The 19,096-nt window shown below is 42.0% G+C and overlaps 2 protein-coding genes across 3 annotated transcripts; one reads left to right on the top strand and one right to left on the bottom strand.

Moving 5' to 3' along the window:
- Nucleotides 1-4,980: 4,980 nt before the first annotated feature.
- Nucleotides 4,981-10,203, bottom strand: crfb16 (cytokine receptor family member B16). Of its 2 annotated transcripts, none has more exons than XM_063885203.1 (7): nucleotides 9,757-10,203; nucleotides 9,130-9,256; nucleotides 7,461-7,651; nucleotides 7,052-7,170; nucleotides 6,635-6,779; nucleotides 6,355-6,506; nucleotides 4,981-5,971 (listed from the first exon to the last, which is right to left on the bottom strand). In XM_063885203.1, exons 1-7 carry the CDS (start codon nucleotides 9,794-9,796, stop codon nucleotides 5,858-5,860), a joined length of 888 nt encoding a protein of 295 aa, XP_063741273.1. In that variant the 5' UTR covers nucleotides 9,797-10,203; the 3' UTR covers nucleotides 4,981-5,857. The 2 variants fall into 2 exon arrangements, with proteins under 2 accessions (XP_063741273.1, XP_063741274.1); XM_063885204.1 differs by having other exon boundaries at nucleotides 7,045-7,170.
- A 2,125-nt stretch (nucleotides 10,204-12,328) lies between these two features.
- Nucleotides 12,329-18,370, top strand: cldn15la (claudin 15-like a). Its single transcript, XM_063885145.1, has 5 exons — nucleotides 12,329-12,686; nucleotides 15,920-16,084; nucleotides 17,254-17,335; nucleotides 17,539-17,652; nucleotides 18,019-18,370. The coding sequence occupies exons 1-5, from the start codon at nucleotides 12,470-12,472 to the stop codon at nucleotides 18,098-18,100; spliced, it is 660 nt and encodes a 219-aa protein (XP_063741215.1). The 5' UTR covers nucleotides 12,329-12,469; the 3' UTR covers nucleotides 18,101-18,370.
- The last annotated feature ends 726 nt before the right edge of the window (nucleotides 18,371-19,096 follow it).

Below are 19,096 nucleotides of genomic sequence, written 5' to 3' on the forward strand. Positions count from 1 at the left end.
CATGAAGGTGGATCGTGGAGTTTGTTAAGCTAAATGTTTTTAGAGACTTACATCGAGGAGAACAAGAAGTCAGAAACATTTTGGGAATAATGACATTTATTTATGGATTATGAATATCTCTCCATCTGTCAGTAAATGAGAATCAATGCACATCAGTATCAGGAATAATGATGTAAAACTCAAGAATAAAAACAGTAAATAAAATGTTAGGATCAGCAGGAAGCTGATAACCCGGTTCAAACAGCAACAGATAAACAGATCACAACGGGAACACATTCAAACCTTTACGTGAGAAACAACATTTAGAGTTGTTTTCCTTTCAGCTGTTGACAGGTCTTTAATCTGTTCTGATTAAAACACACTTTCCATTATTCTGATTTATCGTTTAGAAGCGTCTCCATCATCCAGCAGGAGCCCCGTATCATTCAGGACCCTCAACAAGAAATCACTAACTCCACCTTCAGCTTCCAGATCTCAGAGGGAATAACACGCAGAGCAGAACAACATTCAGCAATGACCTCTGTGGATGATCACAGTAAAAATCACTTTTAATTAACAGGTTTAATCTTTCACATTGGTGGAAATGGTGGCAGGACGTTAAGGGTTTCTGCACAAAACCATCACACTTCAACATCTGTCCCCACACATGGGGGTCTCAGGTCATCAAACAGAACATGCAGATGCCTCCTGCAGGAGGGTGTTGGTGCAGGAGAAACATAAAGGCATCATAATTCACATTAATATCTGCGCTCTCTTTTTGATGAGCGTCTATTTGCACTTTATCTTTTGTACCGGTGACAGAAGAAGTACTCTGATGCTTTGGTTAAAGTTCTGATACCACACTGTACAAATCCTGTGAAGTAAAGTCCTGCATTCACAATGAAACTAAAGTCAAAGTATGTAAAAGTATAATCGATAAATGAAGCTACAGTCATAAATGTAAAGGAACCCAATGCAGAAGAGGGAAGAGGAGAGTGTGAGGGAAGGAGGCCGATACTTCACTTTGAACTGCATTCCACCACAGCGCTGGGCGGACCGGGTTTCCTCTATTCCTACAGAACCACTGATCCAAACAGTCCAAGGGTTGTGAGATAATCTCAGATATCAAAACACTCACACAGACGTCTTCCAGTATGCTGATGGTCTCCTCTTTGTCTTGCTGGCATCTGTTGGCTCTTGGTTTGGTTTGGACAGAAAGGATTTGTGATCACTATGGACTCTGGAGGAGCTTCTCTCCGCTTCCTGCTTCTGCATTTCTTCAAGACAAACCATCTTGCTTTAAAAAATGTAATCCTTTGAGATTAAAAAAAGCTGATACAACGATTACTTTTAAGGCAAGAATAAAACAACGTGTCATCTTCACTTGGTTCTGTTAGCCAGTAAGAAGTCTTGATCAGTATCACTCTCCTGTCTTGTTTTATGTTTGATGCACACGTCTCTTCTTTGATAAAAGTTTCAGCTCTTGTCTCGGTCTTAGTTGGAGCTGGTCTTGATTTTGCCGTAGGATTGAAATTCTTATCTTTGAAGCAGGTTTTCTCCTCTGCCTACTTTAGCCATGAGCTTTGCTTGTCCTCTCATTTCCATCAGGTACTCAACTCTTTTTTTCCAGCCTAACTTACCCTCAGCTTTCTCTCTCTCAATAAGCAGGTCAATGTACTCTGGAGTGGAGAGAGGATTGGGCTTCAGTGCGATCTCACTTAGTCTTTTTAGACACTCAGCAGACCTCTGCAATATTTCCCTCCCTTCAGTCTGAAGAAGCTGATATTCAGCTTTCAGTTGGTCGATCAATTCCTGAACAGTTCCCTTAGTCTCTGTTGGGTTTAACCTCCATATCAGCTGCTGGTTCAAACCTGCACCATGCTGCCCTCTGCTGGCTGCTCACACAAACTGCTCAGGTCCATACTGCCTCACAATACCCATGATACACTTTCAGGGTCCACTTCCAAGAACCAGAACTATCTAACCAGAACAATCAGCCACTAATAGCTGTGTGATATATGGACACACATGTGACCTTCTCCTATAAACCGGTAAACAAGACATACAAGATACTCAGCGATCCTCCTCCTCAGTAACTGCCTTGTCTTCGTAACTGTAGAAATGTTAAATGAAATACTGTACAGTACAATAACATGTGATCATGTAATGATATCAATATTGGAATATGAGATCAGATACTGTCTTATATGTCTGATATTGTAGTATCCTATAATTGTTAAATATCTGGATGTTTGGTTGTCACTGGATGTGGCTCACACAATCGGAGAATTGTGAAATAAATTGAATGCATGTTTTGGTCTTCCTGAATTATAAAGATCTTAAGTTATCTTATCTCAACATGTGTTGATTGTTTTTCACATGTAATGTAAATGTAGTAGTCAGACTTTCTTCTCAGAATTAGGTTTGTTGTTCCTTCCCATATCTGACGTCGTTTCTTCACTTCTCGTTCTTTTCCGACGTTTGACTGTTTTTTCTTCCTAATTTCGAAAATGACTTTTTATTCAAATGTTTTCTATGATTACTTTTTTTGTCTGAATTCTTATTTTCTTTTCTGATTCTGATTCAGGTGTGATGGTTTATGTCTAACTCAACACCATATATGGTAATCTGTCAGTGTAGGAACCAGTCCCTAAATTAGGAAATGACCCAGCATTATATCACTTCCTGTCCCCTGGTCTGGCGGTCAGTGGTTCTGCCAAAAGGGAAATCATAATGGCCAAGAATAATATCTATCAGAGATTTTCCTCTGATTTCATTTATCATTTTGAGATTCTGCTGTTTGTGGAGAAGGAGCTGAGAGACTCTCCTTCTCTCTCTAAAGGAGCATATTTGGTTTTGTTGTGTTTTTCAACTATTTGTTGTTATTATGAATCTGTATATTTGTTCCTCGTTTTGGTATTTTGCAGCCGATTCTGGTGGTTTTCCATTTGTTCATCTTTTAGTGGTAATCTAGTTTTATGTATTATGAGCAGAGGTGGAGAAGTACTCAGATCTTGTACTTGAGTAAAGTAGAAGTACTCAGGTCTTGTACTTGAGTAAAGTAGAAGTACTCAGGTCTTGTACTTGAGTAAAGTAGAGTACTCAGATCTTGTACTTGAGTAAAAGTAGAAGTACTCAGATCTTGTACTTGAGTAAAGTAGAAGTACTCAGGTCTTGTACTTGAGTAAAGTAGAAGTACTCAGGTCTTGTACTTGAGTAAAGTAGAAGTACTCAGATCTTGTACTTGAGTAAAGTAGAAGTACTCAGGTCTTGTACTTGAGTAAAGTAGAAGTACCAGAGTGTAGGAATACTCTGTCACAGTAACAGTATTCTAAATGTTCCTCCAGTGAAAGTAGAAAGTACTCTCCTCTAAATGTACTTAAAGTAGCGACAGTAAAAGTAGTCATTGTCTGATTGGTCCATTTCAGAATAATATCTCTGATATGTTTTATAATGATTGATCATTAAAGTGTTCTCAGAGCTGGTAAAGGGGCAGCTAGTTTGAATGGCTTTGTATACTGCAGGGTAGCTGCTGGATTTACTGCAGGTGAACTACAGTCTGATTTAAGGGATGATTATATTCACCATCATTAATCCAGATCTGTAAAGAAACTACAGGTATTAAATACCTGTAGTGGAGTAAAAGTACACCATTTACTTCTGAGATGTAGTGGAGTAGAAGTAGAAGTACCTCTAAGTACAGTAAATGTACGTGGTTACTTTACTCCTCTGTAATCTGTGGGACACACTGCGCATGCTCCGTCTGAAAACATGGCGCTAAAGTTAGCTTGTTAGCTAGCTATGTTAGAGAGATTACACCATGAATAAAACACATCAAATAAAAGTCAAGTCAACAAAAACATGGCGAATTTCATCCTAAACAGTTAATATGCAGCCAAGTGAAGCCAGCTGAACTTCTAAGTGATTCTCAAGTATTAGTACATTTTTAGAAGAAAAACACACTACTTTTTTAAAGTTTAATATACTTCTTAAAAATATCCCGAAATTAAGTCAGGGATTTCTCAGTTAGTTATTTAGAATGACTGTTTTTGAAAAAGTCAATACAAATTAAAAGTGTTCATTATGCTATAATAATAATAATAATAATAATAATAATAATAATAATAATAATAATAATAATAATAATAATAATAATAATAATAATAATAATAATAATAATAATAATAATAATAATAATAATAATAATAATAATATGATTTTGAATAAATTAGTTTAATAACGTGCGGTTGCTAAGAAGGCTTGTGAGTAGCTGTTATAAAAATGTCCCTGACATCTTTTTTATATTGCTGCAAAACTGGATTCATTCAAGTTTCTCAGCAAAAAACCCTTTTAGATGGTTGCTTTCATCAGAATCACTCCTGTGAAATTCTGTCAGTTATTATAACTTCTTTGATGTGAGAGGAATGCTGTTTCTCACAATCCAGAGGAATACAAATACAAATATATATAATTATATATGTTCATATACACACACCTGTATACCTACTTATATACAGCCGCGGAAACAATGAAGAGACCACTTCAGTATTTTCAGTTTCTCTTGTTTTATTAACTTATAGGTTTGTCTTTGAGTTCAATTAAAACTTGTATTTTTATTGTATTCTATAAACTACTGGCAATTGTTCTCTGTGTTGGAATTCAACACACACTGGAATGGTTGCCATGCATGTAGAGATAAAGATTTAAGAAGCATTTGGAGAGGTCTCTCAATTTTTTACGGAGCTGTATATAGACATACAAAACATAGACACTGAATACATGTGCACACATTGTGAGGCATAAATAAGAGGCACAATATTCAATATATACAAAATAACAGTCATTTCAAAACTTAGCACCATAAGGAATAGTAGTGTTTTTCTATTGTCCGGGAGCAACAGGACGCAGTGAGTCTGGAGAGTTTTTGCACCACCTTGGATCCACAGTAACGGGTCTTAGGAGATCCCTGGTCTGATTCAGACTTTCAGAAAGCTGGATTGCAGAAAGATATTGTGGGAAAGTTGAACCGTCTTCATAGAGCAGGCCTCAGTTGTTGTTTTGGTGCGGTTTTCCTTTGGTCTCCATCCATGTTTTTCCACAGGATTTGATTGAACTACAGATTTAGCTCATCGGCATCTTCTCAGAAACTTTTGGATGTACTCTCAAAACAAAATCTAATATCCAGAATGTACTTCACTATACACTCCTTATACAATACTGTTAGCATGTTATGTTAGGAAGTTAATGAGGTCATAAAGCCCTCTTTAATATGTATTTGCTAATGCTGTAAACTACTGTTGTAATCAAGACCACCTTAACCGAGACCAAGTCATGACTAAGACCAGAGTGTAACAAGACCAGGAGTTTAAGAGGTCGAGGTCAAGACCAAGAGTACAACCACACTACTGTAAACAATGTACTTCTTCATATTTCAACATTTGAACACATCTTGATAACGGTGTAGCTTTGTCCCACACTCATTATTACTTCATAAGACTTAAACGCACCATGGTGCCCGATATGGAACCTGGCGCTGCTAACAGCTAACGCCTACTTCCTCTCCTGCAGATTCAAACACAGGTGTGTTGGTCACAATGTAGAATGATCAGGATAGAATAGGATGCCTCCCTTTGATATTGAGTTGACTTCATCACAAGATGTTTTACCATGTTCCCCGGGCAACTGGGCCCCGTTAGCCTCAATCATCCACTCTTGTGACATCCCTACTCTGAGGCAGATTACAAAAAGACTGTCTCTCTTTTTGTATTTGGCTTGTTTCCACTTTCTTTCCCACCAGATTTGAATGCACCACAGACTCAAAACATGCTTCACCAAATCCAAGAATCTGCGTTTTGGACTGCAGGCGAGCCGTGTCTCTTCAGGGTCGCAGGTCCTCAGGGGGGCAGGTTTTAGGGTTGGCGCACACCTGGATCCGCTCACAAAGCTCCTCCTCCTCCGGGCTCATAGGGATCTGAATCACCCAATCAGGTCTCTGCAACAAGGGGGGGCATTTAGTTTTACTCACTTAAGACGCTGAAAGATTCACAATAACAATGAGTTCACTGTTTTGAGAATTCAAAATCTACCTACCTACCTACCTACCTACCTACCTACCTACCTACCCACCCAGATAGACAGACATAACAAACAGAACATTTTTGGTTTTATTTTAATATTAAAAACACATACGGAAATTAACTGACAAATACATGTGTTAAAAGTGAAACATATGATTTATTTTTATTTATATTTCAATATTGATTTATTCATTGATTTATTCTCTTTTATTTCCGCATTTTTTAGAATTATTACCTTTTGTCTCCATACCGGGTGATTCTCATTTGCATATTTTGAATGTGTTTGAAGGTGACTGACCAGTGTGTGTGGCAGAGGCTCTTTACGGAAAAACGTTTTGCAGCGATCCGGACGGCAGTGAGCGACGCACCAGAAGACCGCGAGCAGGAAGCCGGCCGTGAAGACGACGCTCAGTGACACCGCCGTCGGCTTCCTCCAGGGGGCGTCTGGACCTGCATAGAGACCGTCTGATTACCCCTTACATCCTGTTTGAATATAATACTGCAACACCGCCTTCGGCTTTATTTAGTTTTTCATTTGGAAAGAAAGTCGAACAAGAAGACACTTTTAAAGCATGGACCTGTGATGGAGACGCAGTGTTTGTCGGTGCTGTCGCTCCGGAGCTGATCCTGCAGGACGGTCTGAGCCCGGACGCAGTACAGCGCCTCCTGCAGGCCAGACACCGACAGCAAGCGCTGCTCCGCCGGCATCCAGTGCACCACAGCCTGGTGAGGGGGGGGAATCGTATTAGACAAATAAGTGAAAGAAGAAATTATAAATACTGTCAACTTATTTTTGGATCCTTTTTTTGTAACAAATACACTTCTTAAATGCAGAAATAATAAATAATCAAAATCAAAATAATTTGAAAAGCTCCAACTTATATTTTTCTACTGTTTTCTGCAACAAATGAACTTTTTTCAATACAACAGACCTTTACACTTTACTCTTACTAAACTTGTGCTATTAGGGAACTTTTAGTGTGATGACCTCTGACCTCGTGGTCTCTCCTCCACACCGTCACCTGGACGGCGGCGTTGAGAGGAAGCTTCCTGAACGACACCTCAAGAGAGTCACCGACCGCCGTCACCGACATCTCCGGAGCCGTCAGGACCGCTGCCGGGACAAACACTCAGGGGTTTACTCAGAAAAATGACACTGTATTTTTGTTGATTCAAGAGTTAAATTTACAGTAAAATAATCAGGATTACAGGATTATAGTTGCACATTTACCAGATAGAAAGATGAAATGAATGAGAAAGAAAGTTAAGTTAAATCATTCAAATGTATTTATTCTACATTATGAGAAGAAAAGTTTTTGCTAACTTTGCAAAAAGGAAATGCTTGTTTTAGTTTTTTCCGATGTGAGAAATGAGATTTTGTGCAGGGATTAGAAAGAGCCTCACTGTCTCTGCGGTTGAACGGCAGTCCGAGCTCGGTCCAGGCCGAGGTGGCGGCGCCGCAACACGCTCGAACCCGCAGGCTGTAGTTGGAGTCGGAGCCGAGGTCAAAGGTCAGGTCACAGCGAGGGTCAGAGGTCAGTTGACACTCGGGGGCGTCGACCCAGCTGCCGTTCAGCACCGACAACTCGAACTCTCTGAGGGCGACAGAAAGTACGTGATGACGGTACAGCCACTGATATACAGCATAGACCCTCTGCAGGGCATTAGAGAGGCCTTATCCCTCTTATTGGGGTTCCTGCAGTTCTATCGGTGTTAGTGCATGTAAATGGTCCACAAAGGATAACATCCATGTGTTTCCTCCAGAGGAAAGAGAGCGTGTATCCGCCCTCGGATCAGCGCCAAACTTTAATAAGTTCTTCCTCTGCGAATGCTTCGCCCGCCCTACCGGCTTCATGCCTGTCAGGCCAGCAGTTTGTCTTCTGTTGTCATGACCTAAACATGACTCTGAAAGGTGCAGCCTACCTGTTAGGTGGCATTTATCAAAGTACTGACAGATTTATGTTATCCTGCTCCCGCTGCAGGGATTCTGCAAACACACAGAACCCCTTACTGTAAGTTAAGGTATTTCAAAACTGTCAGAATGTCCCCGATGGTGCCGATGGTGCCGATACAGAACAGAATGCTGCTTTCAACACGTTTGCGGTCCTTTTTGGTTTGGTAATAAATACTGGGTAAAAATATGTCTTGCTCTTAATTTCTGCTCTTTGAAGTTATTGGATTTGTCTCAGTAGCTACTTTTGATCTTTTTGAAGCTGGTTGGCGTCTTGTTGAGGTGTTTTTGGTGCTGTGTTGTTCTTCTGTGTATCTTTGTAACTTTTTGAAGTCGTTTCGCTTCTTCTGAGGTCATTTTGAGTCTATTTCTATTCATTTTGCAATCCGTATTAGTTCACTTGTGTGTCTTTGTAGTATTTTAGTGTCTCATTGAGGTCTTTTATGTCCTGTGAAGTATTTCTGTCTCTTCTAGTTGTGTTTTTGTGTTCCTTAGTAGTTGTATATGTGCTTTTGTAGTTCATTTTGTTTAATTTTGCAGTCATTTTGTGTCTTTCTTTGGTTGCTTGTGTCTCTTTATAGTTAACGATACCTGCATCAGATTTGAGAAGCTCTGAACTCTGGTCACTTCTTCAACAGAGGCGTGTTTTAAAACTTCCAACCAGCCACAGGAATGTTCCTGAGAATGAATTAAAACCTCTCCTCTGTGACTGATGGCGAACATGACGCAGTGTTTACAGTATCAGCGCAGGTTAATGTGAAACAGACATACCTGCTGACTATAACTATTAGGACAGGTGTGTCATTAATTATTTTAATTACTCAATGGGCGACAAATATGAGCTTTAGAAAAACCTGCTGGATCTGTTTCCCTCATATTCAGCCGCAGGTATCAAGTGCATATTTCACATATTTAAAAGTCGAACTATACCTGAGCAAACTCGTCTTAAACAAATCACATCTCAGTTTAAAAAGCTGTAAGCAAAGGAGGCCGAATTAAACCCAGAAAATATCATTCACATTACAAACACTCCCTGTGTGTGTGTGTGTGTGTGTGTGTGTGTGTGTGTGTGTGCGTGCGCGCGCGTGTGTGTTAATTTAAAAGTGATCAGAGATGACTCACCCCTGAAACTGGACGCTGTACTGGACTGCAGTGCTGCACGCTGCCTGCAGGGGGCGCCACTTCAGGACGTGCCTCATGTCAACAGACTCCATGAAGACTCTGCTGGGAGCCGGCAGCGTGAACACACCTGCAGGCAGAGGGTCTCTCATTGCAGCATTTCACTTCATGATTTTATTTCATGTTATTTTAATATTCATTATTTTTATTCCATAAGATTTTAAATATGACTCTTATTTTAACATTTTCATATATTTTCCCTTTGATTCATTCTTGTTATTATTGTAATTTAAACAGTTTGAACATGTTCTTATATAGTGTACACTTTCACTTGTTGTGTTTATCCAAATGTTTCTATTAATTATATTTCATTAAAGCATTTCTAACTCTGATTTTAAAAAACAGGGAAAAGCTGCACATTTGATTTCATTCATGGATCAACTCAGATTCACGCTGTGATGTGCGTGTGTGTTTTCACAGAGAAGAGAAGAACAGAAAGACCTCTCTCATATATTCTATATCAGGTGTTAAAGCGGCAGCAGAACGAGAGTAAACACAGGACCGATAAAGAGAGTAACCACGCTGTGAACACAAAGAACAACAAGGGGAACAGTGATCAGCTGAACTCACATTCAGTAACGTACAGCAGGACCATCAGCAGCAGACTCATGACCGGAGGGTAAGGGTCTCCAGAAGCAGGAGTTCAGGTCCAGCATGGCCAGAACCTGGTCTGCCGGAGAACTGAGCCGCTAATCCACATCATGCTGCTTTCTGGGTCCAGGATCCTGTCGGTCTAAACCCAGCCTCTGAACAAACAGCAGGTTTAACCCGGGGGAGTGAAGGAGCTGCTCTGAGACGAGTCCGGGTGCTGAGGCTGCACAACCGGTCCGACCTGACACACACACCTGAGAATCACACACCTGAGAAACACACACCTGAGATACACACAGGCACACACACCTGAGAAACACACAGGCACACACACCTGAGAAACACACACCTGAAATACACACAGGCACACACACCTGAAAAACACACGCAAGATACACACAGACAGACAGACAGACAGACAGACACACACACACTCACACACACACACACACACATACACACACACCTGAGAAACACACACCTGAAATACACACACACACACACACACCTGAGAAACACACACCTGAAATACACACAGGCACACACACCTGAAAAACACACGCAAGATACACACAGACAGACAGACAGACAGACAGACAGACAGACAGACAGACAGACACACACACACACACACACACACACACACACACACACACACACACACACACCTGACACACACACACACAGACACCTGAGATACGCACACGTTCACACAGGGACATCTCTAATCAGTTGACCAATCACAACAGAGACAGCCTGCTAACCAATCAGAGCAGTGCATCAGCAGGCCCTCTTTAGCGGGCCCTGTTCATTTGAACATGTGTCCACCCCCACCCCCCCAGAGGGGATCTGGAGAGCAGTCTGGTGATGAAGGTGTCGGACTTTAGACTCTCATCGTGTCCAATCATTAACCTCCAGACCCCATAAAGACATAAAACTCACTCAGGCTTCAGAACGCTCAGACAACACCTCCCAACATACACCCCGTACACGCGTGTCCAACATACACCCCACACAACATGTTCACTCCCATTCATGGTCATTGCGTGTCTTTGTTGTTGTTGTTGTGTCTCTGGGCAGTGTTTCTGTTTGTCTGTGTGTCGTTGTTCTGTGTGTTCTGTGTGTCGTTGTGTGTTCTGTGTGTCGTTGTGTGTCGTTCTGTGTGTCGTTGTGTGTTCTGTGTGTCGTTGTGTGTTCTGTGTGTTCTGTGTGTCGTTGTGTGTTCTGTGTGTAGTTGTGTGTTTTGTGTGTTCTGTGTGTCGTTGTGTGTTCTGTGTGGTTGTGTGTTTTTGTGTGTTCTGTGTGTCGTTGTGTGTTTTGTGTGTTCTGTGTGTTGTTGTGTGTTCTGTGTGTTCTGTGTGTCGTTGTGTGTTTTGTGTGTTCTGTGTGTTGTTGTGTGTTCTGTGTGTTCTGTGTCGTTGTGTGTTTTTGTGTCTGTTTTTCCCGTTTATCTACGGTTTTTTGTACCTTTGTAGTCATTTTGCATCTTTGTTGGTCAACATGTGTCTCACTGTGGTAGTTTTTGTGTCTCCTTTATGTTTAAGTGTATTTGTGTGTAGTTGTGTGTCTGTGTAGTTGTGTGTCTGCGATGGATCATTTTGTATCTTTTATGTCACTCTTTGGTCATTCTTTCACTTGTAGTCTCTTTTTGAACCGTTGTAGTTTTTCTTAAACCTTTTGGTCAACATGTGTCTCACTGTGGCTGGTTTTGTGTCTCCTTTGTTGTGTTAGTGTGTCTTTCTAGTGTTGTCCCTCTGTTGGATCCTCTGGTCTTGTTTTTGCTCATTCTTTGTGTCTTTGTAGTGGGTTTAGCTCTTTCTGTTGTCTTGTCTTGCAGGTCGTCTCAGGTCATTGGGGGTCTCGTTTGTTTTTCTTGCTCTAAGATGGTGTGTGTCTTCAGAGTCAAATGGCGTTTTTATTGTACTTTTGTGTGTCTTTGTAAAGTTGTTGTGTCTCTCTTGTCCTGAGGGTCGCTGATGTCAGTGAGGCCCATTCATTAATCCACGATAAATGGAGGGTAAAAGACTTAAAGATATCACAGTTTCCACAGCACACCTGTTTATAGCCCAGTTTCAGCCTTACAGGTGCTCTGATGTTGGTTTCACTCACCACCCAATATGAGGTCAGACCTGGACTTCCTTATTTGGACATAAAGATGTTTATTATCCATCCACTTCCTGCTGCAGACTTCTCCTCTTCTCAGTGCTCAAATAGAGAGATACCTATGAGAGTCTATGTTTTCTTTTAGCTCTTTTGAATCTCAGTAGCTTTATTTACCTACTTATGTATGACTGACTAACACTGCTCCAACAAGTCTTTACAGCAACCACTTTAAGCATAAACTAACCCCTTTGCAGTTTCACATCAGAATGCATTTGTTCTGCCAGGTTTGTTTCTTCATGTTTCTGTGTGAAAAGCAGAACTGTGTTTCTGCAGGTGATCTGAGTCGTGGCTGAAGACTTCATCACCATCCTCATAATCAATACTGAGCGGGAGGCGGGGGGAACTACAGGGAGCGGCACCTTTATGGCCCCCAGAGAGGGTAAAGTACTAGGTTAGAGATACAGACGTCACATTAACAGCAGGAGAACAGACTGACTTCGCCCTCTCCGGCTTTACCACCAAACCAAGGCCCTGCCACTGTTGAAGGCTTTTCTTGAGATTACTCTTTGGATTTCTCTTCTTTGCCACGATGTCGACGGCTGTGGAAGCGACCGGGTTCATCATGTGCATGATCAGCTGGCTGATCACCGGCTCCGCGCTGGCCAACGACTACTGGAAGATCTCCACGGTGTCTGGCAGCGTCATCATCTCTCAGAGGCAGTTCGAGAACCTGTGGCATGCCTGCGCCGAAAACAGCGCCGGCATCGCCGAGTGTCGAGACTTCGAGTCGCTGCTCGCCCTCCCCGGTAAGACCAGGACACTGACCCTTTACGTTCTATTAAATGGGGAACATAAGATCAGATAAGATTGACCTCTATTGATCCCCATACCAATGAAACCTACCAAAAATATTTACACCTTGGAAAGCGTCCCAACACCAACAAGGGAAACTCTTTCGAGGGAAAGGTAGCGTTATGAAACACAGGAGAGCTGCTGACCCTGCTAACCCTGTTTGTGTCCAAGTGTGTCGAGAGGGCTCGCTTCCAGGTTCCAACAGATCAGAGTCTTTCATATAGAGGTTGGGAACTGCTCTTGGTAAAAGATGTATCAAACAAAACCAGATATAAGGACTGAAAAGACAAAGATGATTCAATAACGGTGTTTCTACGCCTCAATTTAAGCATTGAATTGAATGAGAGGTATTCGGCCTCTAAGGCAGGAGGGACGGCTCAATATCCTGTCCTCCTGCCGGAGTTTGAATCATCCGTCACTTTTTAAAACGATTTGTTCAAACACACACATTGGGAAATGAAATTGTCTGCAAGTGTGTTTAATGAAAACACGAAGAAAATGCTAACTTAGTAAAAACCTGTCATAAATTCAATGAATCGATAACTCTTTGTTAACTTCGATTTTTTTCTGTGAGAAAAAACGACTGATTAAATTATTCAAGTTCAGCTCGTCTGGATACATGGGGTCATAAGGCTGTTGAATGAAGTCAATAATCTCCAAGTTTCAGGTTCTGACTGAAAAACAACAGTTAAAAATCGAATGATTCAGCTTGTTGATCAGAGGAGCTTCAAAATCTGATTTTCTGCATATTTTAAAAACCATTGATACAGAACTATAGGCCAGCATTCCATGTGGCACCACCTCAGAAACCTCGTCCAAAGGTTGGTGGATTTATAGCGGCAAGTTTCCCGCCTAAAACGGAACAAAGTTACTGGGTAAATAGTTTATACAAAGACAAAACAAGGAAGACTTTAAACATAGCTCGCTTAATTTGAATATTGGATAAGTCACAGCAGGTGTTTCTCCCGTCGTGATGCTTCGGCAGGGGTATCGTTTGGGCGCCATTTTGAGTTTCATCCTCCTCGGGCGAGAAGATGGAGGGAAACTCGATGTTGATGTTTTACATTCGCTTTCCTTTCGCTTCGGTCTGGTTAAACTTATTAAGCTTTGATATGAATTTAAGACCAAACATTTTAGAGTCCCAAAAACAAAGACTATACATTTACAAAAACATGAAAAACAATTAGAAATAAATTAAAATAATACAATAAAAACTGTAAGTGAAAATATGGAAATGTAGAGAAAAAACAAAACCAAATATAAAATAATAATTTCCATTTATTTTTAAGTGGCGTTTAAATAACCTTTTTTATTCATGTTCGTTATTCGTTATGATATCATGGAATTGAACGATGTTGAATCCCTGTATTGTTCCTTATTAATTAACTTAGTTCACAGGTTGAGTAAATCTATGAGATGTGTTTAAGCTTGTTGCTAAAAAGCCCCCCCAGCGTAGACGTTTCAACACTTTGCTGGACAGTAGGAATCAGTGTTTCTCGTCAGTGAGATTATTACACTGCATGACTCCTGTTTCTCCAGCTCACTGAAACTCTGTGAGGATCGTTAAAAGGTGCGGCAGGTTTTTATGATCATCATCTTGTCAATAAGTTACAGCAGCAGTAACTCTCTGAATCATATAATGTGACTTCCACTTCCTCCTTTCCCTCTCTACTTCAGTATGACGGGGACACACTAAAGGTTAGGGAGCCCTGTTTGTTGTTTACTGGGTTTAATTTGATCCCCATCATCTGATTGGATTTTATGTGACTCCCTCTTCTCCATGAAGAGTGATGCTGAAACTCCATGTCTCCATGCTTTAGTGTCTCTGCTGGGACATGTCTCCATGCTTTAGTGTCTCTCCTGGGACATGTCTCCATGCTTTAATGTCTCTCCTGGGACATGTCTCCATGCTTTAATGTCTCTCCTGGGACATGTCTCCATGCTTTAGTGTCTCTCCTGGGACATGTCTCCATGCTTTAGTGTCTCTCCTGGGACATGTCTCCATGCTTTAGTGTCTCTCCTGGGACATGTCTCCATACTTTAATGTCTCTCCTGGGACATGTCTCCATGCTTTAATGTCTCTCCTGGGACATGTCTCCATGCTTTAGTGTCTCTCCTGGGACATGTCTCCATGCTTTAGTGTCTCTCCTGGGACATGTCTCCATGCTTTGATGTCTCTCCTGGGACATGTCTCCATGCTTCAATGTCTCTCCTGGGACATGTCTTCATGCTTTAGTGTCTCTCCTGGGACATGTCTCCATGCTTTAATGTCTCTCCTGGGACATGTCTTCATGCTTTAGTGTCTCTCCTGGGACATGTCTTCATGCTTTAGTGTCTGTACTGGGACATGTCTCCATGCTTTAGTGTCTGTACTGGGACATGTCTCCATGCTTTAATGTCTCTCCTGGGACATGTCTCCATGCTTTAATGTCTCTCCTGGGACATGTCTCCATGCTTCAATGTCTCTCCTGGGACATGTCTTCATGCTTTAGTGTCTCTCCTGGGACATGTCTCCATGCTTTGATGTCTCTCCTGGGACATGTCTTCATGCTTTAGTGTTCAAAAAGCTCTTCATGTGTCTCATCCTGTCTGTGCTGCAGCTCCTCTTTTCACCCTCTGTCTGGAAACAGAGCCCAGTCTGCTCTGATTGGTTAGCTGGCCGGCTCTGCTGTGATTGGTCAACCAATTAGAGATGTCACACCCTTATGTTTAACCTATTGCAAACAATGTGCTGGAGCTCTAGCCTATAGGAGCGTGGGTGTTCCATAGTGATGTCACTATGATCCGAAAGTACACAAAGGAGACCGATGGAGGCGTTTCTGGCGCTCTGGAGGGATTTAAGCCTCTGCAGACCATTAACATGCACTAAAACCTATAGAACACACTAGCCAAAGGCTTCTTTAAAAACAAATCAGTATGAAGTCAGCTCAAAGGTGCAAATGATTCCTACATGGTCGTTGTAGACAACAAGAAAATAAAAGTCGGTTTAAAATGAGGGTTTAACTTTATCCCTTTTGGTCAATCAACACTTTCTTCTTGTTCATTTCTGAATTTCTTTTCCAAACCCCACATTTCCCTTATAGGACCACATGTATTTTCAACCTGCTTTGGCATAACTGTCTTTTTGATATGGTCATGCCAATACAGCTCCTTTGAATTCGATATATATTTCTTTCTCCGTCTGCAGCTCACATCCAGGCGTGCCGCGCTCTGATGATCATCTCTCTGATGCTCGGACTCGGCGCAATGGTCGTCTCTCTGCTCGGACTCAAGTGCATCAAGATCGGAACGGCCACCGACCAAACCAAGGCCAAGATGGCCGTCATCGGGGGAATCCTGAGCATACTTGGTGGTGAGTTACCGTTAGCAACAACGGGAAAAAGTCTCAACTCAGGGAGTATATAGAAAGCGAAAGCTGCAGTGATGACCGGGTTCTGTAGGCTGACCCTGAAGGCAGCATGGCCCTGGTTCCCACCACAAAAGTCCAATGTGATTTTGGATCATTGCAGAAGATAATCCCTGATATAATCATTTTACAGCTGATATTTGTCATATCATTCTAAATTAAGGCATTTTTACTGTCAGAAGGATGCAGACATAGAAACACAAATCAGAACTCAAGCAGAAACATCTGCAGCAGCTCTTCAACATCTGCAGCATCTAGAGAACATTCAGCAGAGGAAACATGAGCAGTTTACTGAAAGCTGCAGAAACCAAACGCTGCAAGAAGCTCCAACACAACGGAGACCAGGGGACACTAAAGAGAGACGCACACAGCTGGAGACCAGGGGACACTAAAGAGAGATGCACACAGCTGGAGACCAGGGGACACTAAAGAGAGACGCACACAGCTGGAGACCAGGGGACACTAAAGAGAGACGCACACAGCTGGAGACCAGGGGACACTAAAGAGAGACGCACACAGCTGGAGACCAGGGGACACTAAAGAGAGACGCACACAGCTGGAGACCAGGGGACACTAAAGAGAGACACACACAGCTGGAGACCAGGGGACACTAAAGAGAGACGCACACAGCTGGAGACCAGGGGACAATAAAAAGAGAGACGCACACAGCTGGAGACCAGGGGACACTAAAGAGAGACGCACACAGCTGGAGACCAGGGGACACTAAAGAGAGACACACACAGCTGGAGACCAGGGGACAGTAAAGAGAGACGCACACAGCTGGAGACCAGGGGACACTAAAGAGAGACACACACAGCTGGAGACCAGGGGACACTAAAGAGAGACGCACACAGGGGACCAGACTAAAGAGAGACGCACACAGCTGGAGACCAGGGGACACTAAAGAGAGACGCACACAGGGGACAGTAAAGAGAGACGCACACAGCTGGAGACCAGGGGACACTAAAGAGAGACGCACACAGCTGGAGACCAGGGGACACTAAAGAGAGACGCACACAGCTGGAGACCAGGGGACAGTAAAGAGAGACGCACACAGCTGGAGACCAGGGGACAGTAAAGAGAGACGTAAACGTGTTGTTATTGTGTGTTTACAGGTCTGTGCTGCATGATAGCAGCTTCGTGGTACGCCTCCAGAGTCGTGGAGGACTTCCATGATCCGTTCACCGGGGGCGTGAAGTGAGTCCAGAACAAACAGACAGAAACCAAAATATTGAAACGTTATTTATTGAGCATTTTCAAAACTAACTTACAGAGGGCTTTAAAGCCGTGCTGTAAACCAGTGCATGAAGTACAACATGTTTGTGTCTCACCCTGTGTGTGTGTGTGTGTGTGTGTGTGTGTGTGTGTGTGTGTGTGTGTGTGTGTGTGTGTGTGTGCAGGTTTGAGCTGAGCACAGGTCTCTACATGGGGTGGGGAGGGTCGTGTCTCTCCATCCTGGGAGGAGCCTTCCTCTGCTCGGCCTGTAAGAGAGCCTCACCTGCAGGAAAGAAAGGGTAAGCCCCGCCCCCTCACCTAAACTTCTTCCTCTTACTTATTTACCTGTTCATTTATTCACCTATCATTATGTGAGGTCACCTGAACCTCCTCTGATTTTTCATTTGTTTAGTTATTTTATTTTGTGGGATATTTTTAAGAGGTTGATAACAGTTTTGTCTTGTTTTCATAATCTTCATCCATTTCTTTAGGATCTATTAATGACCAGGGATTAAACGATATTTCTCCAGCTGCAGCACGTTACATTTTCAGTCAAATAAAATACATTTCCAAATAGTTTTTGGGAGACTTTCTTTGCAATGATGAGTCCGAAATGTCCGCTTTAAAAAATGTAAAACAAATCTGTGACTTTCTGTGTTTTGCAGCGGCTACTATGGAAACAAGCCTCAGAAAGTCTACACTGCAACAGCCAAATCTGACCCAGATTCAGGCAGAGCATACGTCTAAACACACACACACACACACACACACACACACACACACACACACACACACACACACACACACACACACACACACACACACACACACACACACACACACAGTGTAGTTTGTTTTCTGTCCTAGTGAAGTCTTTGCTTATTTTTCTAGAGTTTTTGAGGTGGAATCTGAAATGGTAAATGTTGGGGAAGATTTGAGGATGATTGTGTGATTCTGTTTAAATGTAATGCTATCTGAATAAAGTTTGTGTTACCTAATAAATGATGTTTCTATAAAGTGCGTACTTCTTTCATGTTGATGAAACATTATTCACAGTACTAAAAAGAATCTGAAGACTCATCAGGGTCGGATATCTCTGTATTTTTCTCTACTGAAAATGAAATCCTGTTGCAGGTAATGTCGAATCAATGATGGCAATTATTATTTATGAATACGATTTAGTAATTCATCATCATCATCATTAGTAATAATACTATTGTAATTATTGTCCTTATTCTTACTACCAGGCAATTCAAATCCTTTACAGAAATGAAAGACATTAAGAGCATTAAGGAATAGTGCAGCAGAAACACATTTTAAAACGAGTCATTAAAAAGCAAAGAGAGTCACATATATGACATACATGAAGAAGAGTTACAGTGCAGTGCTCGATAGAAATAGTTCAATTAAAAGCGGCAAAAGTAAAAGCAAGAGGATCAACTCTGGATCTCCCTCAGTTTACAAACTGCCTCTGACAGAAGAAGACATGGAGGTGGATGGATGCCGGAGGTACAGCTTTGGCTCAGAAAGCACGAGGCAAAATCGCACAATATTGCTTATTGGAGCACCAGGATCTGGAATGTCCACTCTGATCAATGGACTCATCAACTACATAGTTGGTGTAGAGTGGGAGGACAATTTCAGATTCAAGTTAGTTGATGAGGATCAGTCGAGATCTCAAGCTGAAAGCCAGACCTCTGAAGTCACTGTGTACAAAATCAACCACCAAGAGGGCTTTAAAAT

The sequence above is a fragment of the Eleginops maclovinus genome, chromosome 6 (genome assembly GCF_036324505.1).
Source record: "Eleginops maclovinus isolate JMC-PN-2008 ecotype Puerto Natales chromosome 6, JC_Emac_rtc_rv5, whole genome shotgun sequence".
NCBI classification, from domain to species: domain Eukaryota; kingdom Metazoa; phylum Chordata; class Actinopteri; order Perciformes; family Eleginopidae; genus Eleginops; species Eleginops maclovinus.